Source organism: Meles meles, chromosome 21 (genome assembly GCF_922984935.1).
Source record: "Meles meles chromosome 21, mMelMel3.1 paternal haplotype, whole genome shotgun sequence".
Classification (NCBI taxonomy): domain Eukaryota; kingdom Metazoa; phylum Chordata; class Mammalia; order Carnivora; family Mustelidae; genus Meles; species Meles meles.
Window position 1 is genome coordinate 41562207 of NC_060086.1, and position 23098 is coordinate 41585304.

At 53.5% G+C, this 23098-nt stretch overlaps 2 protein-coding genes across 3 annotated transcripts; one reads left to right on the forward strand and one right to left on the reverse strand.

The window, feature by feature from the left end:
- Window positions 1-4005: 4005 nt before the first annotated feature.
- Window positions 4006-15196, reverse strand: ZNF174 (zinc finger protein 174). Of its 2 annotated transcripts, XM_045993220.1 has the most exons (4): window positions 13858-15196; window positions 12775-13400; window positions 11512-11734; window positions 4006-8276 (listed from the first exon to the last, which is right to left on the reverse strand). In XM_045993220.1, the coding sequence occupies exons 2-4, from the start codon at window positions 13180-13182 to the stop codon at window positions 7675-7677; spliced, it is 1233 nt and encodes a 410-aa protein (XP_045849176.1). In that variant the 5' UTR covers window positions 13183-13400; window positions 13858-15196; the 3' UTR covers window positions 4006-7674. The 2 variants fall into 2 exon arrangements, with proteins under 2 accessions (XP_045849176.1, XP_045849177.1); XM_045993221.1 differs by lacking the exon at window positions 13858-15196 and having other exon boundaries at window positions 12775-13841.
- On the forward strand, window positions 14126-22373 carry ZSCAN32 (zinc finger and SCAN domain containing 32). The gene is given in 7 exon segments (XM_045992962.1): window positions 14126-14205; window positions 15107-15197; window positions 15880-16021; window positions 16274-16344; window positions 20625-20703; window positions 20706-20988; window positions 20990-22373. Coding segments are annotated over 7 exon segments (1299 nt in total). The 3' UTR covers window positions 21543-22373.
- The last annotated feature ends 725 nt before the right edge of the window (window positions 22374-23098 follow it).

A 23098-nucleotide genomic window follows, 5' to 3' on the forward strand; every position in this document is an offset into this window, starting at 1 on the left:
CGGGCTTTCTGCACAGCAGGGAGCCTGCTTCCTTCTCTATCTCTGCCTGCCTCTCTGCCTACTTGTGATCTCTGTCAAATAAATAAAATCTTTAAAAAAAAATGCAGTTCCCAGCAAGATAAATAAATAGAAAAGATGGACGTCCTGGTTTCGGCAGTTTCCTTCCACAGAAGCCAAGCGTTGCAGAGAGAAAATAAGCCACATAGTTTCAAAGAACAGGACTGGAGGGTTTTCTCTGGGGCCTGGGGGAAGAGCTAGGCCCTGAGTGGGGGAAAAAAGGAAAAGCAGATACAAGTCGGCCTTGGCAGAGGCACTTCCCACTCAGCCCCTCAACGCCCTGGCGTGAGTCGTCCTCTGGGATATAACTGGGCACCCCGTCCCCTCTGCCTGCCTCAGGAGGTCCCTCACTCTCTAGAGCAAACTTCTCTATCAGAGAGAACTTCTCCTTAGCTCGGATTTCTTCCTGAAGGCAGGCCTCTGATTCTGGTGTCATCTATGACCTCTGATTCCTCCAAATCCCGGGTAAGACACGACTCTTCCTGTCTGGAGCAGGACTTCCTTCCCAGGGAAGCATCTGCTTGGGGCTTTTCGTGTCTCAGAAGTGGATATACTGAGGCATGCTCTCCAGAGGCATCTGTGTCCTCAAATGCGTTACCTCAGTTTCACCCTGAAAACACCGTCCCTGGTGGGTTCCTTCTCTGCGTTCCGAAGAGTTCAGATAGAAAGATGTTTACAAAGCCTTTGTGCGGGGCGTTCTAGAGGCGAGAGCATGAGCCCCCGCATCCCTGGTCCCCTGCACCTGCGCATCCCCTCTCCAGGGTATTCACAGAAGCAACAGAGGCCCCAGGGACAAGGCCCACACGCTCCAAGTCCAGGGTGTTGATCCTGAGACGACTGGGACAGCACTAGAGGCACACGGCTTGGATCCTCTCATCTAAACCTCACGAAGCTGAAGGCCACTTCTGAAAGGCGATCTAGAGTCAGGACTGGAACTAGGTCTGTCCGAAGCCAAAGTTCATGCACACTTGGTGCTATGGCCTGAATGTCTGAGGCTTCCCCCAAATTCGTAGGCTGCAATCTGAACCCCCAAAGATGATGGCATTAGGAGGCGGGGCCGTTGGGAGGTTCTTAGGTCACGAGGGTGGAGCCTCATGAACAGGATCGTTCTTATGAAAGAGACCCCAGAGCGCGGCCTCGCCCCTTCAACCGCGGGAGGTCCCAGGGACAGGATGGCCGAGTATGAACCAGGATGCAGGGTCTCACCGGAACCCGACCTGGTGGTGCTGATGCCTTGATCTTGGACTTCAGCCTCCAGCACCGTGAGAGCTAATGTCTGTTGTCTGTAAGCCCCGGAGTCTGTACTTAGTTACAGCAGCACGAACAGAGTAAAAGACCTGGCTACCCCGAACTGTCTCCCATTGCTTCTTTCCGAAAAGTAAAGCAAGTGCCTTAAACTCGTCCTCCGACACGGTCTTTGGCCTGAACACCCACTCTCCACGTCAACTGTCCTTCTCCGCAGTGTCACCTGCTGGGCTCTGCCATTTCCTGGGACTGTGTCAGCCTCAGAATCCATCAACTCACCCCACTCCCACCCGCAGCTGGAGGAAGCACCCAGCTCCTGTCCTTTCCCGACAAAGCTGAGTCCCAGTGCAGGTGGGGTGTCTGCCCGTGTGTCTGCCCATCCCCCCAGACACATCCTCATACCTCACAGTGGGACCCAGGCAGCCCCCAATTTTTACCTTCATTGCTGGGTGTTCAAAGATGTTTAAAGCTGCTCCTGTCAGGGACACCCTCCCTTGGCCACCCCGGTCTCTCTCCTTGCCCTTAACCCTCTGCTCCACCTTCTAGAGCAACCCCCTCCCCAGACCTTGGGCCCATTCCTGCTTGCAGCTACTCCAGCGACGCTAACACAGAGTGCCACTCTCAGAGGCTCTGTGGCCCTATGGCAAACTTTTCCTTGGGTTTTCGCAAATTACGTATTTACCAGAAGTAAGGAGCACACTACTCTCAATATCCAAAAGATGGAAACAACCCCAGTGTCTTCCAGTGGAAGAACGGCTACACAACACGTGGTCCATCCACAGTGGAGTATTATCCCGCCTTAAAAAGGAGGGACATTCTGACGCACGCCACAGCATGGAGGGGCCCAGGGGACATGACGCTGAGTCAAAGAAGCCAGTTGCAGAACAGCTACCATGTGACTTCACTTACACCAGGTCCCCAGAGTCAATGTCACAGGCGGAAGGGTGGGTGTTGGGGGGAGGGGAACGAGGAGTGTTTAATGGGGACAGAGTGTCTTCTGGTAAGAAACAGTTCTGGAGAGGGATGGTGGCGAGGGCCGAACAGCCGGTGGGAATGTGCTTCCTGCCACTGAATGGAACCACCCCAAATGGTTAAAGGGGCCAATTGTATATATATTTTACTCTGGTGAAAGAAGAAAAAAGAAAAGAGCAGCACAAAGGGCCATGCTCGAAAGGGGTGCCTCTGCTTTGGGGCACCTCTAGGACACCAATTTTATTCACAAGCAGCCTTTTGGAGAAATTCTTCTCCCTTTCAGGACATTATCTCCTGTGACCGCGGTGTAAAAAAATCCCAAATGCAGGGAACAGGACATCTCCGCCCTCGAACCCCTGCAGCCTCTTCGCCCCTCCCAGGATCTGAAGGGCGGAGGGGCGAATTCAAGTAGCTCGGTATTACTTGGCACAGAATTCACCTTCCGTTCGTGCGATGCTGTCCAGGAGACAAGATGCTTTCCTGTACATACATTCACCTCACCCATCATGTGAGGGAAGCAGGCCAGGTCTTCCCATTTCCAGGGGCGGACACAGGCCTGGATGTTTTAAATGATGCATCCAGGAGACTGGGCTGGAGAATGACAGGGCTGGGCGCAAAGCCATGCCTCAGTCTTAGCCTGGCACGAAGTCCACTCCTTCCCCTTAACAAGCTGCCTCAGGGGGTACCTGGGTGGCTCAGTGGGTTAAGCCTCTGCCTTTGGCTCAGGTCATGATCCCAGGGTCCTGGGATCGAGCCCTGCATCAGGCTCTCTGCTCCGCAGGGAGCCTGCTTCCCCCTCTCTCTCTGCCTGCCTCTCTGCCTACCCTTGATCTCTGTCAAGTAAATAAATAAAATCTTTAGAAAACAACAACAACAACAACAAAAACAAAGCTGCCTCAGATCTGACTACAGCCAAGTGACCCCCAAGGCAAGGAAGGTTCTTGGGGTCTGTCTAGCTGGCTTTGCCCTTACCTGGTTCAATACAAGTTTCTAGAGCCATTCTAGAGAGTGACATTTGGGGAGGGTTGCCTCACATTTCCCCGCCGATTCAGGGATTGTGACTGGTCACTTTTGGAGTCCGGCAGGTGACGGTTGCTTTAAAAGATGTACCGCCATCGCACAAAAGTGTATTACAAAAAAAATGGGAGAAAATATCTGCAAGTCCTATATCTCATAAGGACTTGATTCCAGTATCTATAACGGACTCTTACAACAATGAAAAGACAACCGAATTTTAAAAGGGCAGAGGTCCTGAACAGCCATTTCTCCAAAGAAATACGCAGATTGGCCAATAAACATATGAAAAGATGTCCAACACCAGGGTAACGCCAACCAAAACCACAGTGAGACACACTTCGTGCGGACTAGCGCACTGTAATCAAACCGGTGATACCATGTGCTGACGGCGATGTCGAGAAACCAAGACCCTCACACGCTGCAGGTGGGGAACTGGGGTGCAGACCCTGTAGAAAACAGCCTGGCAGCTCCTCAGAAACGACTACACATAATGTTACCACGTGGCCTAGCCACCGCACTCCTAGTATTTACCCAGGGGAAATGAAAGTGCGTGTTCACAGAAAAACTTAAAAAAAAAAAAAATTTTTTTTTAAATATTTATTTACTTGAGAGAGAGACCAAGAGCAAGGAGAAACAGCAGATGAAGAGGGAGAGGCAGACTCCTCACTGAGCAGGGAGTCTAACGTGGGGCTCGATCCCAGGACCCTGGGATCATGACCTGAGCAGAAGGCAGACGCTTAACTGACTGAGCCACCCAGGCGCCCGGTTCACAGAAAAGCTTGCACACGGGTTCCGAGCAGCACCATTGACAAGAGCCCCGAAATGAAAACAACCAAATATCCACCGGATGAATGGATAAGCCAGAGCGGTCTATCCGCGCACTGGACTATGACTCGGTCACGGCGAGGATAGAGTCCGGACACCTGCGATGACACGAATGAACGTTAAACATGTGCAAGTGAAGCGGGAGCTCAAGGGGCACAGGGATGGGGAATGACTGCAAGTTATGCTGGGGTTTACTTCAGCTGTTGACAATGTTCTCGTATGAGTTCTGGGGATGGCTGCACGACTCGGTGAGTATCGTGTAATTATGGATGAACGTTCTGTGTGAAATAGATCTCAATAAAGCTGTAAAAGCAGCATTTTTTCTTTGGAAACATTGGGTAAAATTTCAACACCGTGTATCGGATGGTGCTCGGGAGTCATGAATTCCGTTGGGAGTGGTAATGGAATTATGGGAAGGGTTTTACAAGTCCTTATCTGTAGATGGAAAATGCTTTTCAGGGACATCTGCGAGGCCCAGATTCCCCACTGTGCGCCATGTTTCCCTCCCCGTCTCACTGGGGGCCACCAGGGAACCAAATAACTTGAGTGGGAGCCGTCCCCCTCCATGGCTGAATACAGGCCAAACCCAGCCAAGATGGTAAACCTTACAGGTTGCTCGTGGGTGAAGGGAAAGAGTATTTCTTAGATGGAGTAGCTAACTGCAAGGCTGCCAGTCAGTGGTCTGGGCGGAGGCCCTCTGGCAGAACCACGCATGGGCAAGGGGGACAGGGAGGATCCTACCTCTGAAGAGTTGGGTGCACTGGCAAGTGCGGCTGGACCTGCTCCAGCCCTCAGACTCTGCTCGCCGCAAGTCGAGCCTCATCTGCCGAGGAGAACTGGACTGGGAGAGGCGAGGTAGCATCACGGGCTCGAAAACATTTTGGGAATGAGTGATATTCAGAATGGTAATTTCGTCACATTTATTGAAGGACCACAGTTGAACAGACAGCCAAAGACTTTACGATTCAGTAGTTATTTTGTTCAGTAGAGAGAAAACACATACAGGTTCGTCGACACATACCAAACAAAGCTTTCATTTAAGGGAGAGTTCCTATCTCAACTCTTATAAATAAGAAGCGTGGAAATCTAGGTTTCTTTGCTTTTAGGAGAGAGCTCTGACTAACCAAGTTGATTCAACAGACAGAACAGACAGGTGTGGTTGGCGGAGTCTGGCCTCCCAAGTATGTCCACATCCTAATCCCTGGAAACCACGAATGTTACTGTCTATGGCAACAGGGACTGTGCAGATGTGATTGAGAATCTTGAGACAGGAGGATTCTCTTGGATTACCTGGGTGGGCCCAATAAAATCATGGCGGCCCTTCATATTACACAGGCGGCCAGACGGTAGGAGTCAGAGGACCAGGTGATGCGACAGAGGATGGAGGCAGGTGCTCTGAAGAGAGGAAGCAGCCACTAGGAGCTGAGAAAGGCAACGCAACAGATTTCTCCCCTCGGAAACCTTAATTTTGGTTCTGTGGAACGGATTTTGGACTTCCGACCTTTGGAACTCTAATAAGAGATTAGGTTTGTGTTGTTTGAAGCCACTAAGTTTGTGATCACGTTAGAGAGCCAATGGGAAACTGACACAGACGTAGCCATGATTAGGAGGGTCTTGTGACAGCAAAACTGTCCTGGAAAAAGATGGATGAGGTGGGAGCAAATAAGCAATCAGGAGGCTCTGACCGGTGAGAGGTGACAGACGGGAGAGAGGTAAGGTGCAGGCATAGTAATACAGACAAGCTCCGCTAACACCTAACACGGTTGCTGGGAGGGGGATGGTGACGTAATCTAAAAGGCCACAGAGCTTCCATTCAGTCTCTCGCTGCCCCAAAGGTAAGAAGCTTTGTCAACTGCATTCAACACTGTCACCAGGATCTCCGGTTGAGGCAGGACCAAGCCCTGTCCAAACACCTACTTCCCTTGGCTTCCTTTATGCTTCGTCTAAAAGCTAAGATGTTGGAAAAACACGGTTCTTGTCCTTGAAGAGCTTTTACCGCGTGCGGCATAGCTCCCCAACCTTGTCACCACTGACACTTTGGACTAGGCGACTCCGCTGTGGGGCTGTCCTGTGCACTGTAGGACGTTTAGCTCCATCCCTGGTCTCTACCCACCAGCGGCCAGCAGCATTTGCACACATGGCCGAATGTCCGCCCCTGGGGCAAGGGGGCAAATCTGCTCCCAGGTTGAGCCCCACTGGTGTGCGCGGTGGAGCAGGGAGGGACACAATGAAGTCGGCCTGGAACCGGTCAGAGCGGGTCTTGCTGAGTAGGATGCTCCTGTGAGATGGGACAGGGAGGAAGCAGTGGGGGTGGCAGGTCCTAAATTCAAAGGGAGCAGCATGTGCAGAACCGTGGTGGGTGAGGGTAAGACACAGCCCGGAGGCGACTGGCAGCAACGGGAGGATACCGCTGGTTTAGCAAGAATGCCACCTACCCGTGTCCTGCTGGAGGCAGTGCACCCATCCACGGGGGTCTTCTCTGAACTCAGAGGTCCACTGGCTTGCTCTGGGTGACTGAGAACTATACTGACTGGGTTTGGATTCTTAGTTGAGAGAATGATGGGCTGGAATTCGATCAACTCTCTGGCCTCGTTCCAGAACTTTTGTATTTTATACAAATATATTTTGTGTTTTTTAAGACAATTCACTGAGATATCATCTATATATCATAAAATTAACCCACTTCAATGAGTCTTAGTAAATGTACTGAGATAATCCACTTTTATAACACTCTATCCCCCAATCATCTTGTTATTCTTAAGGCTGCCGGCCTGAGTGAGGAAGGAGGTTAGTAAGCGCCCCTTTGGCATGTCCTTAGCTGTCTCCACGCACTACACGCTTCTTCCCCATTGCAGCTTTCCCCTGTTGCCTGGGCGGGCGCTGCAGCCGCTGTGATTTCTTCCTAAATCAAAGGTGTTTTCCTATAAATAATTCCCTCAACACGTGTCAACGGCACATGTGTGTGTGTGTGTGTGTGTGTGTGTGTGTGTTTGTGTAAAAGCACTGCTTACGTGGAAATCCTCTCCTCATACAAACATGTTCAAACTCTCACTTCATGTGTCCTTTGTTATGACCAGGCAGGAACTAGAGTAAGAATATGAGGGGATTTATATCCCAACGACCTTCTGTCTTGAAATTCTAGTGGGTCACTGATCTTTATTAAAGTGTGTGTATGATCAAGATTGTCTGGCATGACAGCAAGTACATTAAATATATACGGAATTTACCCTTGGACATGTTTAGAGGATAAATAAAGGGGCAGGAGACCCTGCAGGATCGGCCAGACTGTCTTGGGAGATACTCCCTGCTCTCCAGCAGAAACCCCGGTTCTCTCTGACTCAACACCCAGAGCCGCCATCTCTTCACTCGGTCACCAACAGGGTCACATCCCCCTTGGTGTCTTCTGGGACTCCTCAGCAGCCAAACGTGCACCAGCATTCCTCAGGGACTTCTTGCTTTCCTTGTAAGTCACACAGTCAGTCTGTGGTTTACATGCAAGTGAGGGGAAGGAGAAACGCAGATGCCTTCCTTCTGAACCGAGTGCGCGAAGCCCCGCTGTCAGTCCCCGTGGTGGAGTCTGTGGTGCTGGTGGAGGTTTGAGCTCTGGCGAAAGCTTTTCCCACACTGGCTGCACTGGTACGGCTTCTCCCCGGTGTGGATCCTCTGGTGCAGCTTCAGGGTGGACTGGCGCCCAAAGCAGTTCCCACACTCTCCGCACGTGTAGGGCCTCTCCCCTGTGTGTACACGCTTGTGTCTTTTGAGCTCTGAATTCCACGTGAAGCTTTTCCCACAGTCATCACATTTGTAAGGCTTCTTTGCTGAGCGGGTCGGCTGGTGACCAAGACGTTGCAAACGACAGCTCAGGCTCCTTTTGCTTCCTCTGCTTTTCTTCAGCTCTCGCAGTGGGTGGCTTTTCAGGGGGCTGCTGATGTATTCCAGTTCCCTGCAATGTCTCTGATAGTGAGTGAACGGCTTCTGAGCATTTGGGGGGCTGACCTGCCTCCGGGACAACCGGGGTTCACTCAGACTCGCCCCTCTCGGCTCAGGACTCTGCAGACCATTCCCTTTGGATCTGCCAGGGGAAACTGCACATGGCTTTCCTCCTTTAGCCCCCTCTGGCTGTGGATTTTCCTTGTTGTCACTTTTCATTCTGGGGGCCTCTATAATTAGAAAGAATATGTTTCATTTCCTGGGCTTTGAAGAAAGCAGCTCAGCAAATGAGCTAAGAGGTATTCTCAAAGCGCGTCCTCCACTGGCAACTGGCATTCGATTCATCTGGGGCACCTGTTACACAAGCAGGCTGTCCCTGTGTCCCCAGGGCTGCTGAGTCAGAATCTCTGCGGGGGAGAGGAGCTGGAAATCTACATGGCTAACAGGCTCCCGGGAGGACTGTAATTTATATTCATGTTAGGAACCAAGTTCTCCAATCCCTTCTCTCCTTCCTACCTTTAAGGAAAGGTTAGGGAAGGAAGAAACATGGAAAAGCAAACCCATCAGACCTGAGTGGCAATAAACAAATGAAAAGGAGAGAGTTGGGGTGCCTGGGTGGCTCAGTGGGTTAAAGCCTCTGCCTTCAGCTCCGGTCATGATCCCAGGGTCCTGGGATTGAGCCCCAAATTCGGCTCTCTGCTCAGCAGGGAGCCTGCTTCCCCCCCCCTCCCGCCTGCTTCTCTGTCTACTTGTGATTTCTGTCTGTCAAATGAATAAATAAAATCTTTTAAAAAAAAGAAAAGAAAAGAAAGGGAGAGAGTTGAACTTTCAACACTGCCAATCTACTCACTCACATGGACTCACATGGATCACAACTGTCACTTCAAATAATGGGAAACTCAGCAAATGTGGTGTGTTCTTTCATTATAAACATGACGGCATTAGGGTTACAAACTGCGAAATGGGCTAGACATGTATCCTAATTCCAGAAACTCTGCAATTTCTGACCATGCGGACTGAGGATCAGGACGGAACCACGCTGGAATGTCTGTGGGCAAGCCGAAGGCTCTAGAGCTGTGTTATATCACAGGACTGCTGCCAGGTGAGAAGTGTGTGTACACATGAGCGTGTGCACATACTATTCAACATGGCAGCCACCAGCCACATGGGGCTGCTGAGTCCCTGAAATGTGGCTACCATGATGGAGAAAACAGAATTTTAAATTTTATCTAATTTCAGTTAATTTTAATTCAAATTTAAATAAGCAGCCTATACCATTAGGGTCAACTGCTTTTCAACAAGGTTGTCAAGGCAATTCAATGGCGAGACCAGGCTTTTCAATAAATGGTGCCAGGCCAACCGGATTTCCACATGCGGAAGAGTGAGGGGAGAGCCCTGCCTCACAACACATACACAAAATAACTCAAAATGGATCAAAGACATAAACAGAAGGGCTAAACCAATGTCTCTATGAACAAAACATAGGTATAAATCTTTGTGATTTCGGATTAGGCAAAGGTATTTTACGTCTGTCCCCAAAACACAAGCCAAATGGAGAAAATAGATAAATTGGACTTGATCAAAATTAGAAACATTTGTGCTTCAAAGGACACTATCAAGGAAGTGAAAATAAAATCCACAGTGGGAGAAAATACTTGCAAATTATACACAGGGGCTGAGTATCCAGGATATAAAGAGAACTCTTACAACAAAAGATTAACCCGAATTAGAGACAGGCAAAGGATCTGACTAGATACTTCTCCAAAGAAGATATACAACTGACCAATAAGCCCATGAAGAGATGCTCAACATTATTCACCATCAGGGAACTAAAACCTCCATTAGATACCACTTCACACCTAATGCGACTGTTGTTAGCAAACACCGACAAGTGCCGACCAGGACGTGGAGACATCAGAATCCTCACGGGAACTGCTGGTGGAAATGTAAAACGGCGCAGCCGCTTTGGAAAACAGTCGGTGTTTCCTCAAAAGGTTGAACAGAGAGCTACTGTCGGACCCAGCAATTCCACTCCTAGCTATGCGGCCAAGAGAAATGAAAACATATGTCCACACAGAAACTTGCACACAAATGTTCACAGAAGCACTATTCGCAACAGCCAAAAAGTGGAAACACCCCAAATGACCACCTGATGAATAAACAAAATGTCCACGTGACGGAGTATCAGCCGTAAAAAGGAACATAGGAGTGACACGTGTGGTAACGCGGGTGAGGCCAAAAACCTTCTCGGTGCAAGAAGCCAGTCACAAAAGAGCACAATATACGTGATTCTAAAATACTTGCAATAGGCAAAGCCAGGGACAGAGCAGATGGTTGCTGCCCGGGGCCGGACAGGAGGGCACTGGAGAGCGACTGCCAGGGGGTCTGGGATTCTTTCTGAGGTCGTGAACATTTCCAAGAATTAGACAGATGGGGATGGTCGCACAAGCGTGTGAAGTACTATAACACCACTGAAATGTACACTTCAAAAGGGGATTCTTACAGTACGTGAAACGTATCTCCATAAATAAAATTTAAATAGCCAGGTGTGGACAGTGGCAACTTACTGGGCAGTGCAGCTCTGAAGGAAGGCATTACTGGATGTTAGGGGTGAGGAACATGAGACTCTACCTTCGGGGATCGAATAAACGATGGGGCCTACATGCACGCTGAGCTGCCCAGGATGAGGCAGGAGAAGGAAGTGTGCGTGCTCAGGACCACCAAGCCCAGAGGGGACGGGGCAGGACCGGAACCAGGGTCACAGTGCTTTTCTGCTGGATGCCCCAGGTCTTCTACACTTCTAAGTTCCGAGAGTAACCAAACCTAAGTGTTTCACTGAATGCAGGAAATCAAGGCGCTCCAGCCTCCTGGTAATGTTCTCTAACTTGCTGACCATCCCCTCTACTCACATCATGAAGACCGGCCAGAGTGTCTCTGTTACTCAGTCTTAGAGATCACAGGACTGAGTACAGCAGGGCCACCAACGACTGGCACTGTGCCCCAGACGGATAGGGCAATGGACACGCGGTGTGAAACACAGACACTGTCACAGGAACAAGGAAGAGGCAGAAAATAATACGGAGCGGGACTTTTCCTCTAACGTGTAGCATTCTTTAGGCCCCTTCTCAACATGGGACAATTTTAAGCAATGAAACTCAGCCACAGTTTGGAGGGAAGTTCATCAGTGGTCATATGTCGATCTGTCACTACAAGAAGCTCCGACGGGGACAGAGTAGATAATCCCACTATGCACTGTCACTGAGTCATCAACAGAAAATGATAAAACCGTACTTCTTCCACACCTATCACTGCCATGCTAGTCAGTGAAATCTGTTAGGGAATAAAGATCTAGTGTTACATAAAACATTAAAAAACCCGACATGCAGTCTATGGTGTCTCAGAACCACAGGATGTTCTGACCGAGGTAAAGATTAGAGAGGGAGAGAAGAGGCACGGGGTGTTTACCTGGGCCGGCCAATTTGGGGCTTGGTTCCTGGAGGAGCGGGGATTTGTCCCAATGATGAGAGCTCAGCTGGTCTTGAGATTCTGCCTGGGAAGGCTCCTCCAAAGAGCTCTCCCTGGGACAGCTCCTAGGAGTTTGCAGTTGAAAGTCTGGGAGTTCCTGTTCTCCAAGCTGAGATCCAGTCTTCTCCAAGAGCACCTTCTGCCCCTGCATACAAACGGCCACCTAGGAACAAGCCCCATGCATCAGAGTGCAGCTCGAGGACTAGGGGCAGCCTGACCTCTCCCTGCTCTGTAAGGATCCCTTCCTTTACCCTGGGGTATACCGACAGCAGTCCGGAGGCCAACTGTGAGAGACTATGAAAACTCTCAAAGGTAGCAAAGGGAAGGACATGCAGAATGATTAGTGAGATTAATCCTAATCCATGGAGGCTGCTTCAACTCAGCCAAGACTTCCTAAGTGGGTGACCCTAAACGGGGTTCTTTTGCAGGGCCTCAAGCTCATCGGAGAGAAGGCACAGATAACAGGGTCAGTCATGACATTGGCCTAGGAGAGTCTCACCCTATGTCCACCCCGGCATCCTGTGTCTCACCGTATGTCACCCACCCAGCAGATTCTATCAGAAAAAGGTCCCACTGGATCGGGAAGCATACGATGAGACCATTAAAAATGAAACCCATACCTAATAAACTGTTCTGCCCAAGGCTTCGCTGATAAGGAGATCCCAGTAGTAGTTGGGCTAGAAGACTGCCCGCCATGTTTCCTGATAGCCTCCATTCCTCAAAGCATATGGTTGTTTGCTTCCTGCCTAAGCCCTGAGTGGGGTCTAAACCGGGGGGCTGGAAAAAAAATACTGGCCAAATGAGCTGCAACTTCCTGATCCGCAGGCAAGACACATCACCGAAGCCAGGTCCACCATGAAGTTCCCCCCAAATCAAAATCCTACCCACCAAGATGATCCTTCCTGCCTGCTAAGAATCCCGACAGTAGGAAAACTTCAGGAGGAATGGGTGTGGCGTGATGTGTGGGCAAAAATGCAAGGAACTTACTTGATCCTCTACTTTCTTACTGGAGTACTAGTACCTGGATTTTCTAAAAACCTATTACATCCCCCGAGGGGGTTCCCAAATAGAGGCCAGAAGAAGCAACATTTGAAGTCATCGGGTCCATTTCTGGACTCTGACTAAATAGGGAGGGATGCAGAGACCAGCTACTATCCAGATGAGAAAGAAATCCTGGCGACCACGAGAGAGGGCCCTCCTTACCCACTGCTTGGGTCTCTTGGCAGCTCTTTGAAAATCTTCCACCAGGGTCACAACCTCCTTGCCGCTCACTGGGCATCGATGCCTGACCTGGGCCTGGATCTCCGGAGGCAGGATGTTCAGGAACTGCTCCAGCACCAGCAGCTCCAGAATCTGTTCCTTGGTGCGCAGCTCGGGCTGCAGCCACTGACGGCAGAGCTGCTGGAGCCGGGAGAGGGCCTCTTGGGGTCCAGACACCTCCTGGTAACAGAAGCCTCGAAAGTTCTGGCGGGAGAGCTCAGGATCGGGGAGGTCTTTTTGCAGAGTGGGTCCCCGTTTGTCTTCCAGTTTTGTTATTATGTGTCTCTCTGGCTTGGAGGAGGCCTGAATGTGGGACTGCGAGCTCAGCGTTATCTCCATCTTAGCCGCCATCTTGGGGCTCGGGAGACTGGCTCTCTCCTCCGAAGCAGCTCAAGCCTCCGGGCTCATGGCTCTGCACAAGTCTCTCTCAACGTCAGCAGGATGTTGGGGAGGGCGGGGCACACTCAGGCCCCAAGCTCCCGAGGACCACACAGGGACTGACGGCGGGGAGAGTCTGACCCTCTGGCAGTGTCCTCAACTGTCCCGAAACGGAGGAAACTCATAACGTCCTGAAAGGAACGGGGGGAAAACCCTGCTTTTATTTCACCGGTAAACGCACAAGGTCTCAGAGGGATTGCGCAGCGTGACCCAACTGGCGGTCGGGAAACCCCAGGAAAAGTTCGAGTTGTCACACAGGTGGCCTGCGCCACCTCCCCGGCACCCTGGCGGCGCCGACCTCGAGCATGTCGCCGGGAGCTGCGGGGCAGGTGGCACCGCACGGAGGGCGCGGAAGACCCCCGCTCGCAGCAGGGCAGGGGGAGCGCGGCGGCCGCTAGCTCGCGACGCCCGGCAGGCCCGCCGGCTCCGGCCTCCGAGGGCGCCCCGGCGGCCCCCCAGCTGGGCGAAGCTGCGGCTCTCGGGCGCGCGGGTCAACTTCGCGGCTGTGTGAGAGCCCGGCAGGGTGGCGCCTGAGGCGACAGCGTCGCCGGCGACCTTGCACCCCGCACCCACCTGCCGCGGACTCACCTCTCTGGGGACCTGGGACCCGGAAACCAAGAGCCACGGCTGGGGGCGGAGCCGAGGCCGCTCGTCGCGGACACTCCCACTGGCTGAGGGGAGAATGACGCAAGGAAATACGGCACTGGAGGGTCCGCCCCCTCTCCCGGGGGATTGGCTCGCAGAGGGCAATCTCTCGCGTCTATCTGCCGCTGAGTTTGCCGATGCTGGCGGGGGACGGCGACCGGCCTTTCGCAGTGCACGCTGGGAGCTGTAGTCCAATGGCACCGCTGCGAGCATGCGCAGCGGGTGGGTTAGCGCCAGGAGTCGGGGAGTTGTCCAGGCGCTGACTTCCGGACCCGCGGCCGAGCGAGTCTGGTAAGTACTCTGCTTCCTCGGGGCCGCGGGCTCGAAGCTGGGTCGGATGCCATCGTTTCAGGACGGTGGGCACAGGCTCGGACGGCCCCGCGCAGCCCCCGCCCCGAGCCGGCTACCCCGGACTGCCCGCGGGCCGAGACTCAGGGCATCTCCGCCGAGCGAGACGTGAACCAGCCTTGTCCTGCTTTCCGCCGAGCGCCTGGGTCTCCGCCAGAGTGAAACACGAGAGCAGCATTCTCAAACGAACTATGGACGGGATGTTAGGGGTCAAAGAGGAGCACGAGCTCCGTCATCCGCCTGAAACTAGGGTAGCATTTTCTAAATTATTCTCCATCCGGACAGGGTGCAGGATATGGAAAATCTGCGGCGTGCCATGCATCTTCGAGGCCCGGGCCTTGCCTACCGTGATGCTCCTGTTTTGTTCTAAAGGACTGCTACCTGTAATGCCTTCCATTTCCCTGTCAGTAGTCTCTTGGGCTGCATTATATGTAAAGAGATTGTAAGTGAAGGCAGTTCAAGTTCTTTGGAAGAGGAGCAACCTGAATCCAGTTTTTTAAGGTTTTTGTAGTTGTTGTTTTTAACGGCTGTGAGCAGGCTCACCCCTTTGGTGCAGGAGTGGTTATACTGAGAGACACAATCACAGATCGCTCCAGTCTTACATCCTCCCAATCCAGCAATTCCTAGGAAATTTGGAAAACCTCAGACACTTCTGACAGGCTCAGTTTATGTGAGATGCCTGACGAAAACTCCTGGGGTGGGAGGGAAGGGTGCTGTAAAGAATAGCCCCATGACAGCCGCTGGAGTTTAGGATTCAGTTACAAAGGAAGAAGATGCATTCCGAAGTAGGAAGGAGTACTGGAAAACGAAAGCATGCCGCAAGCCAGTCGTGTCTCATCCACAGTGTGTGTGTCTGTGGTGGTAGTAGAGACGAGAGTGTGAGCGACGAAGAGGTTAATCCAGAGGCACCTTACGAGAAGGTGGCAATTGGGAAGGTGAGTCCTGGCTTCCTGAGGGAATGGAGGGCAGGGACCAAGACCCAGGCATATGGGGCACACAAGAAAGAACAGGTGCGCTACCTGGGAAAGTAGCTTGGGGAATTCATGAGCAAACACCACTGGCCTGTGGAGAAAACATTTGATAGTTCTAGTGCTTCAGATTCTCAGATTGTAGAGGGAGCAAAGGAAAAGGGCAGAAAGTACATCAGGGGAAGCACAGTGAAGGATTATGAGATCACTATATGCTGTCTTTTTCCATTTTCTGCAACTTCCCTGCCAAGTCGCTGAGTCGTTTCCAACTGTGATTCTGGACCACTAAGATATTCTCATATTTCTCTGATTCCAGGAAGACTTTCACCAGTGTCCAGGGGAATGGTTTTCCAGTGGTATGAAAAGAAATGGAATCTGATCTCCAGGGTAGCAATGGCTGCCAGTCAGCCAGCCTGGTGACAGAAATCATGGCTGCAACAAGGAGTCCCCAGGCATACCCATCCCAAGCAAGGACTGCTACCAGGGACAGAAATCAGGCCTTCTCAGCATCAGCCCTGATTTGGAAGCCTCTCGCCAACGCTTCAGGCAGTTCTGCTGCCAAGAGGTAGCTGGCCCCCACGAAGCCTTTAGCAAGCTCTGGGAACTCTGTTGTAAGTGGCTAAGGCCTAAGACACACTCAAAAGAGCAGATGCTGGAGCTCTTGGATTTGGAGCAGTTTCCAACCATCTTGCCAGAGGAGATCCAGACCTGGGTGAGGGAGCCACATCCAGAAAATGGCAAGGAAGCTGTGGCTCTGGTTGAGGATGTACAGAGCGCATCTGGCCAACTAGGTGAGGACAGGCATTCAGAACCTGCTGAGTTTCGTCGTGAAGAACCGAGCAAGAAGCACAGGAATCTGCTTAGGGGAGAGGAGCCGAGCTGAGAAATGCAGTAGTGCTCTGTCCCCCCCAGAAACCACGAGCTGGCTTGGGGTGGTCCCCTGCCCTTCGTCTATTGAGAGAATTTCTCATTTGCTGCAATAACATAGACATGGATATATTCAGTTTATATTTAAGGTCCCTAATACAAATGTAAAACCTCAGAATACTTTCCAACAGAAGGTCAGGGAAAGGACAACTATCCCTTACCCAGGGAATCAGGAAAATTAGAGTTGGTGAGTTAAAATCCAGCGTCTTTTGCCAAAAGGCTCCTTGAGGGCAGATGCCGTGTGTTATTCACTAAATAAAAGTTGCATTAGAGCTGCTCCTGCTGCCAGGATTAAGGGGTCAGTATGGGATAGTGACGAGTTTCACAAAGTAGTCACTTTTCCACTTAGGGACTAGGTCGGACATGCGGTCAGTGTAACGATCTTGTACATTTTGGGAGAAGGGGGGGGGTGTGAGAGGCACAGGAGAAGAAAAGGAACTTGGCTTGGGTTGTAGGAGTTTGTGGGAAGAAGGCAACTGGGATCCCAATCCCAAGTCTGGGAGAGGCACAGAGTAGAGGAGTGTGGGCCAGAGGGACGCTGTAGGCTGAGCCCCTCTGCAGTCAACAGGAAGCAGCTCGCTGGGTGCAGAGACTACGTGCCTGGAACGGGAGATGCCCGTGAGGAGGCAGATGTATCCTCGGGCTGCGGGAGGAAGAGCGGTGTTGCCATAATGTGGGGAAGGCAGAGCTGTGTGGTGGGGACATCAGGGTCCAGGCTGAGGAAGTTCCTGAAGGATCCATGGGGTCGGGACAATTACTAAGCTAGGAGGGAGCAGAGAAGGGCAAGCAGGAGCACGTGGACGGAGTTAGAGCCTGGGCCGGTGACGAGCGGGAGCCCCTACATCTGACTGTCCTCCTGCTCCAGGCCCCCTTGCCCTCTCTCTGTGGGGTCGGTCTCTCCCTCGTGGCCACCATTTCAGAGCCAAGCTGTTCACAGGAGCGAGACGGTACAGGAATGTCGGGGTTAAAAGAGCTACCTGAAACCCATCTGGGATGGGACGGGCAGAGCAGGTTGGTAGCACGCGTCAGGACGCCGGCCGCCTCTCCCCACCACCCCTCGCTCACTAAGGGCCCGTTAGAAGCTTGGGACGTGACAGACGCAGGTGGCTGTGAAAGACGCAGGTGCGTGCCATGTGCCACGTACTGGGGATTTCACAGTGAACGTGACAGGCGTGGTCCCTGGCCTGCAGGAGCCACGCTCCATGGGGAAACGGACGACAGGTGAAGGAAGAAAGCTACTCTGGGATAAGTGCTCGACAGGAATGAGCAGCTGACGGGCTGCACAGGGACCTCGGGGCGGACAGGAAGCGGGCGTGGCCTGCTGGAGAGGACACAGGAGCTGAGCTGGGAGGGAGGCACTGTCTGTGCAGCAGCTTCGGTGGGCGAGGATGTGGCCCGTTTGGCGGAGCAGCGAGGGGTGGCTGTGAGGTCCAGAAGGAGAGGAGGACAGGAGGTGAGGGCTGGACAGGGTATCGTGCGGTTTACGCTTTACAAGCCCTGCTGGGTTGTGACACGGCGGAGGGTGATGACAGGGTCTGGCAGCTGAGGTCTGAGTCCTGGAACAGCCTGCGAGCTGCACACGGAAGAGGCCGACGTGACAGCTCTCTTTGATGCCAGGAGAGCTGAGCAGACGTGGGGAGGCCCGGACATGGGGGGTGAGGCACTTCCCACGCGAGGCCGCTGTGCTCCCCTGCCTCAGATGCGTGCCCGCCCCGCACTCGGCACCTCACCTCTGCCTGCTGCTTGCGGCTCCTGATCTTAGTCACCAGAGACCAGATGAGGGAGACCAAATTCTGGTTTTTTCTTTTTTTTTTTTTTAAATCACAGGGGTCTGAGACTATTTCTTTTCTGCCTCCTCTATCTCACGTGGATTCCTAATGCCACTCGTAGACTTTTTACAGTCCCTTAGGCAAGAATTTCTAGTGACAGATGATGGGGTCTGTTCTCAGGTCCCAGATTCTGGGAAGAAAGAAAAGAGAAAAAAAAAAAGAAAGAAAAGAAAAGAAAGAGTGAGCTCAATGAGGAGACAGCCCTGTTGGGAGTGCCCAGAAAGTCACTGAGATCCCACCTGAAACGGGGGTGTTGATACAGAGGAACACTTTGAAGGGGTCACAGAGCTCACAACACAGAGCAGGGGAACAGTCAGAAGGTAAGCCGAAGTCTCTGCCCTCACCTGGGGCTGGGGAGGAATGCAGCTCTGAGCGTGAGTCGGCTGCGGGGTTCTAGATTAAATGCTTTTGAAATAACCCAGAAAACAAGACTGCAAATGTTACTTGATGGTAACAGCACTTAGGGTGGGGATTTCTTACGTGCAGCCCTAATTCTCCTTCACTACAACTGAACTCCGTTACTTCTAAACCAGGTACATTCACACCCGCAAGCCTGCCCTCACCTGCACACCAGCTCTTCTGGACTTGAGACAAACCCCTTTCTCATGCAGCTTTTATTTTCAACAGGGGAAGACAGAGGAGGACAAAATTGTTGATTTTAATCGTTAATTGTTGACACGTATATTTGCTGTACTATTTTCTTTTAAGCAGATAAATCAATCAGTGTATCATTATAAAGCTCGGCATTTATTTCATTAGAATCCTTGGGAACGTCCCTGCCCTCTGGTGTGTGGTTGCTGAGGCTGTGGGATTGGATGTGAAGGGGCAGGACTCACTGCGCGCCCAGGCCCGCTCCTGCGGCTCACCCTGGTTTCAGGCTAAGATCCCTCGTCCTGAAAACTCCTCCCGATCAGACTTCTGTGTGTTCCCCGAAGTTCCGTTATTAAGTCCACGGAATGAGCCACTTCCGTACTAGGATTCTTGCTATGGATTTCTGGAACGGTATATATTATGCTGGTCTGAAAAAAACAAAAGGCTTGAGTTACTGTAGTATTTTTAGGAGGACGAGGGTCATCTCTGGGTGGTGGGGCTTAAAGCCTCCCCCACCCCCCGTGAAACATGTTTTTTCTGTAACGTGCATATACGGCTTTAGAATGAAGCATTTTTTTTTTTTTTTTTTTTTTAATTAATGGCGATTACGCCAACAATCTGCTGGAAGGAGCTTCTCACCACACAGACTCCACTGGCGCTCGCCATGGTCCCCAGACTCTGGTGCGCTCAGACTCCGCTAGGGGGCGTGCTCAGGCACATCCCCAGCTTCAGATACAGTGGGTGCAGGTGGGGGCCAGGAATGTGTGTTGGTGACAGGTTTCCAGCACTGCTGGCCTGGGACCCCACTCAGAGCCCCTGCTCTGTGGCAGCCGCCCTCCACCAGAGGCTGTTTTCTCCCCAGCCTGGCGGAGGGCGCAGGCTCCCAGGAACCTTTCCCCGAACAGGGGTCTTTGAGACCAGGCTGTGTGTTGGGCAACTGGGGCCCAGTTTGCTGTGCCTGATGCCTGTCGTCTCCCTACCGAGGTTCCGGTTTTGACTCTTACCCCAAGCCCTTCTTACCACAGATGCTAGAAAGATCCTGAGGTCCCTCCACGGTCCTCCCCTGCCCTGTTGTCTGTCCATCTGGCATCTCCACGGGGCTCCTGCTCACCCTGGTGCTTCCCTCGGAGGCCAGACCTCCCGCCTCGCCTTCCCAGATCTGATGCCAGTGGTCCTGTGTTGTCACAGGGGCCGGTCACATGTGAGGACAGAGCCCTTATCCCTCTGTCAGGAAGGACACCCTGGGTCCTACAGAGAGGGCCGGCTGCAGGGGCATCACTCAGAAGAATGACAGAGATCACACTCCGGGTAAGGATGCCCATTCCCTCAGGGTCAGACCGTCTGTGTTCCTCTCTCCAGAGACACACACAGACCAGAAGACCCGAGAAAGGACGAGACAGAGGCAGCGGAGACGGTTGGGTGAGGGAAGGAGAGAAACTGGGAGAGTCTGAGAGCAGGCACGACACACGGACGGCAAGAAAGGGAAAGCAAGACACCAGAGGATCAGGACGGGGTGGAGAGCACGTGTGACAGCGAGCGGGAACGAGGGAGGGGCGGGACATGGAGAGCAGCGGGGACAGCCCGCAGCCCAGGAGGCACGGCCCATGGGAAGCGCAGGACGACGGGACGCACGTGCGCTCACGCACACAGCGGGAGCCGTCCTGAGGGGCGGCGGGCCCTGGAGCCGTGCCGGTGGGCTTGTGTGCCCGGGACTCGGGGGGCAGTGGGCCCTTCCGAGGGTCAGAGCCCGAGCCATAGACCCAGGGAGCCCGCAGCGTGGACGCAGGCAGCTCTCAGGACAAAGGAGTGGGATTCGGGAAAGAGAGGAAGAGAAGGGCAGCTCTGGTAAACACCCCACAGCCCTTCCCCGTCAGAGGAGGCCCTTCCCGCCAGGCCGAGCGCCGGTGTGTGAGGAGGGAAGCCCACAGCGGGGTAGCTTCCCGGGGATGGCCGAGCTGGACAAACCGGCACGTAGCTTCCTCAGCGGCTACCTCTGTCATGCGGTGTGCAGGCCCCCGTGGTCTCACAGTGTGTCCCTTGTCCCCAGGCAGCAGGTGTGCCCTGGGGCGACGAGGAGACCGAGACCCTCCTGGCCATCCTCTGGGACACTCAACTTCATGAGGAACTCGGACTCGTCAGCACAGCCAGACCTACAGGGCGGCGGCAGGCCGTCTCGGGGAGCAGGGCGTTCTGCGGGCCCCAGAGCTGTCTCGCGCCAAGTTCAACAGCCCGCGGTCCCCGTGCCGCGAGGCGGGGGCGGGCCGGGTGCCGCAGCCTCGTGTCCTTCATGAGGCCGTGGATGCCCGGTCAAGCTCCCGGGCCTCTGCGCCCAAGGTGGCGAGCCGCGCTGTTCCCGGCCACGAGGGAAGGGCTGCGGAGTCCGGAGAGCCGAGTCGGCAGAACGGGAAGCCCAGAGCTCGGAGAAGGGGCCTGGGCGGACGGCGCGGCCGGGGAGGAAGGGGACTTCCAGGAAGCTGGCCGGGAAGGTAGGAGACGGGACCTGCTGGTCTTGTTCCCACACGGAGTAGGTAGGACTCTTGGCTCTGATAGCCAGGGGACAGGGAAGTCCCCCCAGAGGCTGTTACCCCGCCGTCAAGAGGGCGCTGCCTCCGCTGCTGCGAGCCCACAGCCCCAAAGGACGGCCCGGTACAGGCCAGAGAGGCTGGCGCTCAGCGCTGCGGCTTTTCCCCGTGCCCTCCGGAGCCCAGGTCCGCCTCCGCCGGCCTCTCTCACGGAGCCCATGGCGTTTCCCCGTGCAGCTCCCGTCCTCGGCTTCCTCAGACTGCTGTGGGCCTCCAGCCCGGCCTCTCTCCCCTTCCCTCCTGCTCCAGCAACGCCCTCCTGTCCGGACCCCGGTGTGTGCTGGCCGCGTCCCGGCAGCACGCTTTCCCCTCGTTTCCGCCGAGCTCAGGGCATTCTGTTGCTACTCAGCCGCTGGCGGCGAGGCCGTCGAGAGTGGAGGTGAGACCTGGGGACAGACTGGCAGAAACAGAGCTGGCCTCTCGGCCGCAGATGGGTCACTGTGTCTGAACATCCAAAAAGAGACAGTATAGGGGCGCCGGGGTGGCTCAGTCAGTTAAGCGTGTGCCTCGGCTCCCGTCGTGATCCTGGGCTCCTGGGATGGAGCCCCGCGTCAGGATCCCTGCTCAGCGGGGAGCCCGCTTCTCCCTCTCCTTCTGCCGGCTGCTCTGCCTACTTGTGCACACAGTCTCTGTGTCGAATAAATAAAATCTATTACAAAGAGGGGTAGTATAGGACAGTAGGTGGAATCTAGGGGTGATTTTCCTGTGAGCCCAGGGTTAGGAGTTTGTAAATACTAAAATCAGATAATGAAACTAGGCTAGTACTTAACAAAAGGCTGAATCCTGGGAGAAGTTTCCATTTAGGGGGTGTCTGGGTGGCTAAGGTGGTTAAGCATCTGCCTTCAGCTCAGGTCATGCTCCCAGGGTCCTGGGATTGAGCCCCATGTAGAGCTCCCTGCCCAGTGGGGAACCTGCTTGTCCCACTCCCTCGCCAGTGTACATAACTTGCTTTTTCTCTCTCATAATAAGAACTTAAAAAAAAAAAAAAAAAAAGACAGCATAGGAGAACACCCATGGGACCTCCAGGTTTTTTCCCCATGACCACAGGATTAAGACTGTGAACATAGTAAAACTGGAAAATGCACTTAGACTATTACTTAGCACAAGACTGAATCCCGTGAAGAATTCCATTTACATATTTCTCCCTTATGGTGCTTTAACTGCGACTTTCCTCATTGTCCTGTTCTGTCTCCACAGCCCCGTGTCTTTCTGTTCCCTCAGGTCTTGAGATAAAAAACAAAACTAAAAAAAAAGAGAATAAAAAAACGGATGACTCGGGCAAGCAGAAGTGAGGAAGGCCCTGTGGAGAAAGTCTAGTGAAAACCCTGAGCCCAGGAGAGACCAGAAGGGTGAGCCTGAGCCAGGAGGGGCAACGTGGATGTTCTCCAGGGGAGCGGGCGGGAGACCCCCGTCCCAGGACAGGAGGCAGCAGACGCCCCGGCCGGGGAGGAGACCTGTGCGTGTGCGTCTCTGGAGCGGGGGAGACGAGTCTCAGGGCTCTCCCTGTCGCCCCCAGCCAGTCCCCGAACCGGAAAAAACGTTAAGTGCCAGCAGTGTGGGAGAAGCTTTAGCCGAGGTTCCTACCTCATTCGGCACCAGAGCCCACACAGGAGAGGAGCCTCACGAGTGCGGCGAAGGCAGGGAAGGCTTCAGCGAGCGCTCCAAGCTCACTGCGCACCTAAGGACGCACAGGGTGGAGAGACCCTATGGCTGTGGGGAATGTGGGAAAAGCTTCAAGCACAGCTCCAGCCTCCCTGTCCACCAGAGCACCACACCGGGGAGAAGCCTTAGCAGTGCGCCGTCTGTGGGAAGAGATTCAACAACAGCTCCCAGTTCAGTGCTCACCGGCGGGTCCAGAGCGGGCGGAGCCCCCAGCCCTGTGCGCATGTGGGAAAAGCTCCCACGTCAGTGCCCACCAGAAGACGCACACTGGGGAGAA

Bases quoted from the DNA above. Each gene is read 5' to 3' on its own strand.
- ZNF174 (XM_045993220.1), bottom strand. From the start codon at position 13,182: ATGGCGGCTAAGATGGAGATAACGCTGAGCTCGCAGTCCCACATTCAG. The intron at 11,735-12,774 runs GTAAGGAGGGCC...GCTTGTTCCTAG, and splicing joins CCAAGAGACCCAAGCAGTGG to GTGGCCGTTTGTATGCAGGG. The intron at 8,277-11,511 runs GTAAACACCCCG...TTCTAATTATAG, and splicing joins CCCCAAATTGGCCGGCCCAG to AGGCCCCCAGAATGAAAAGT.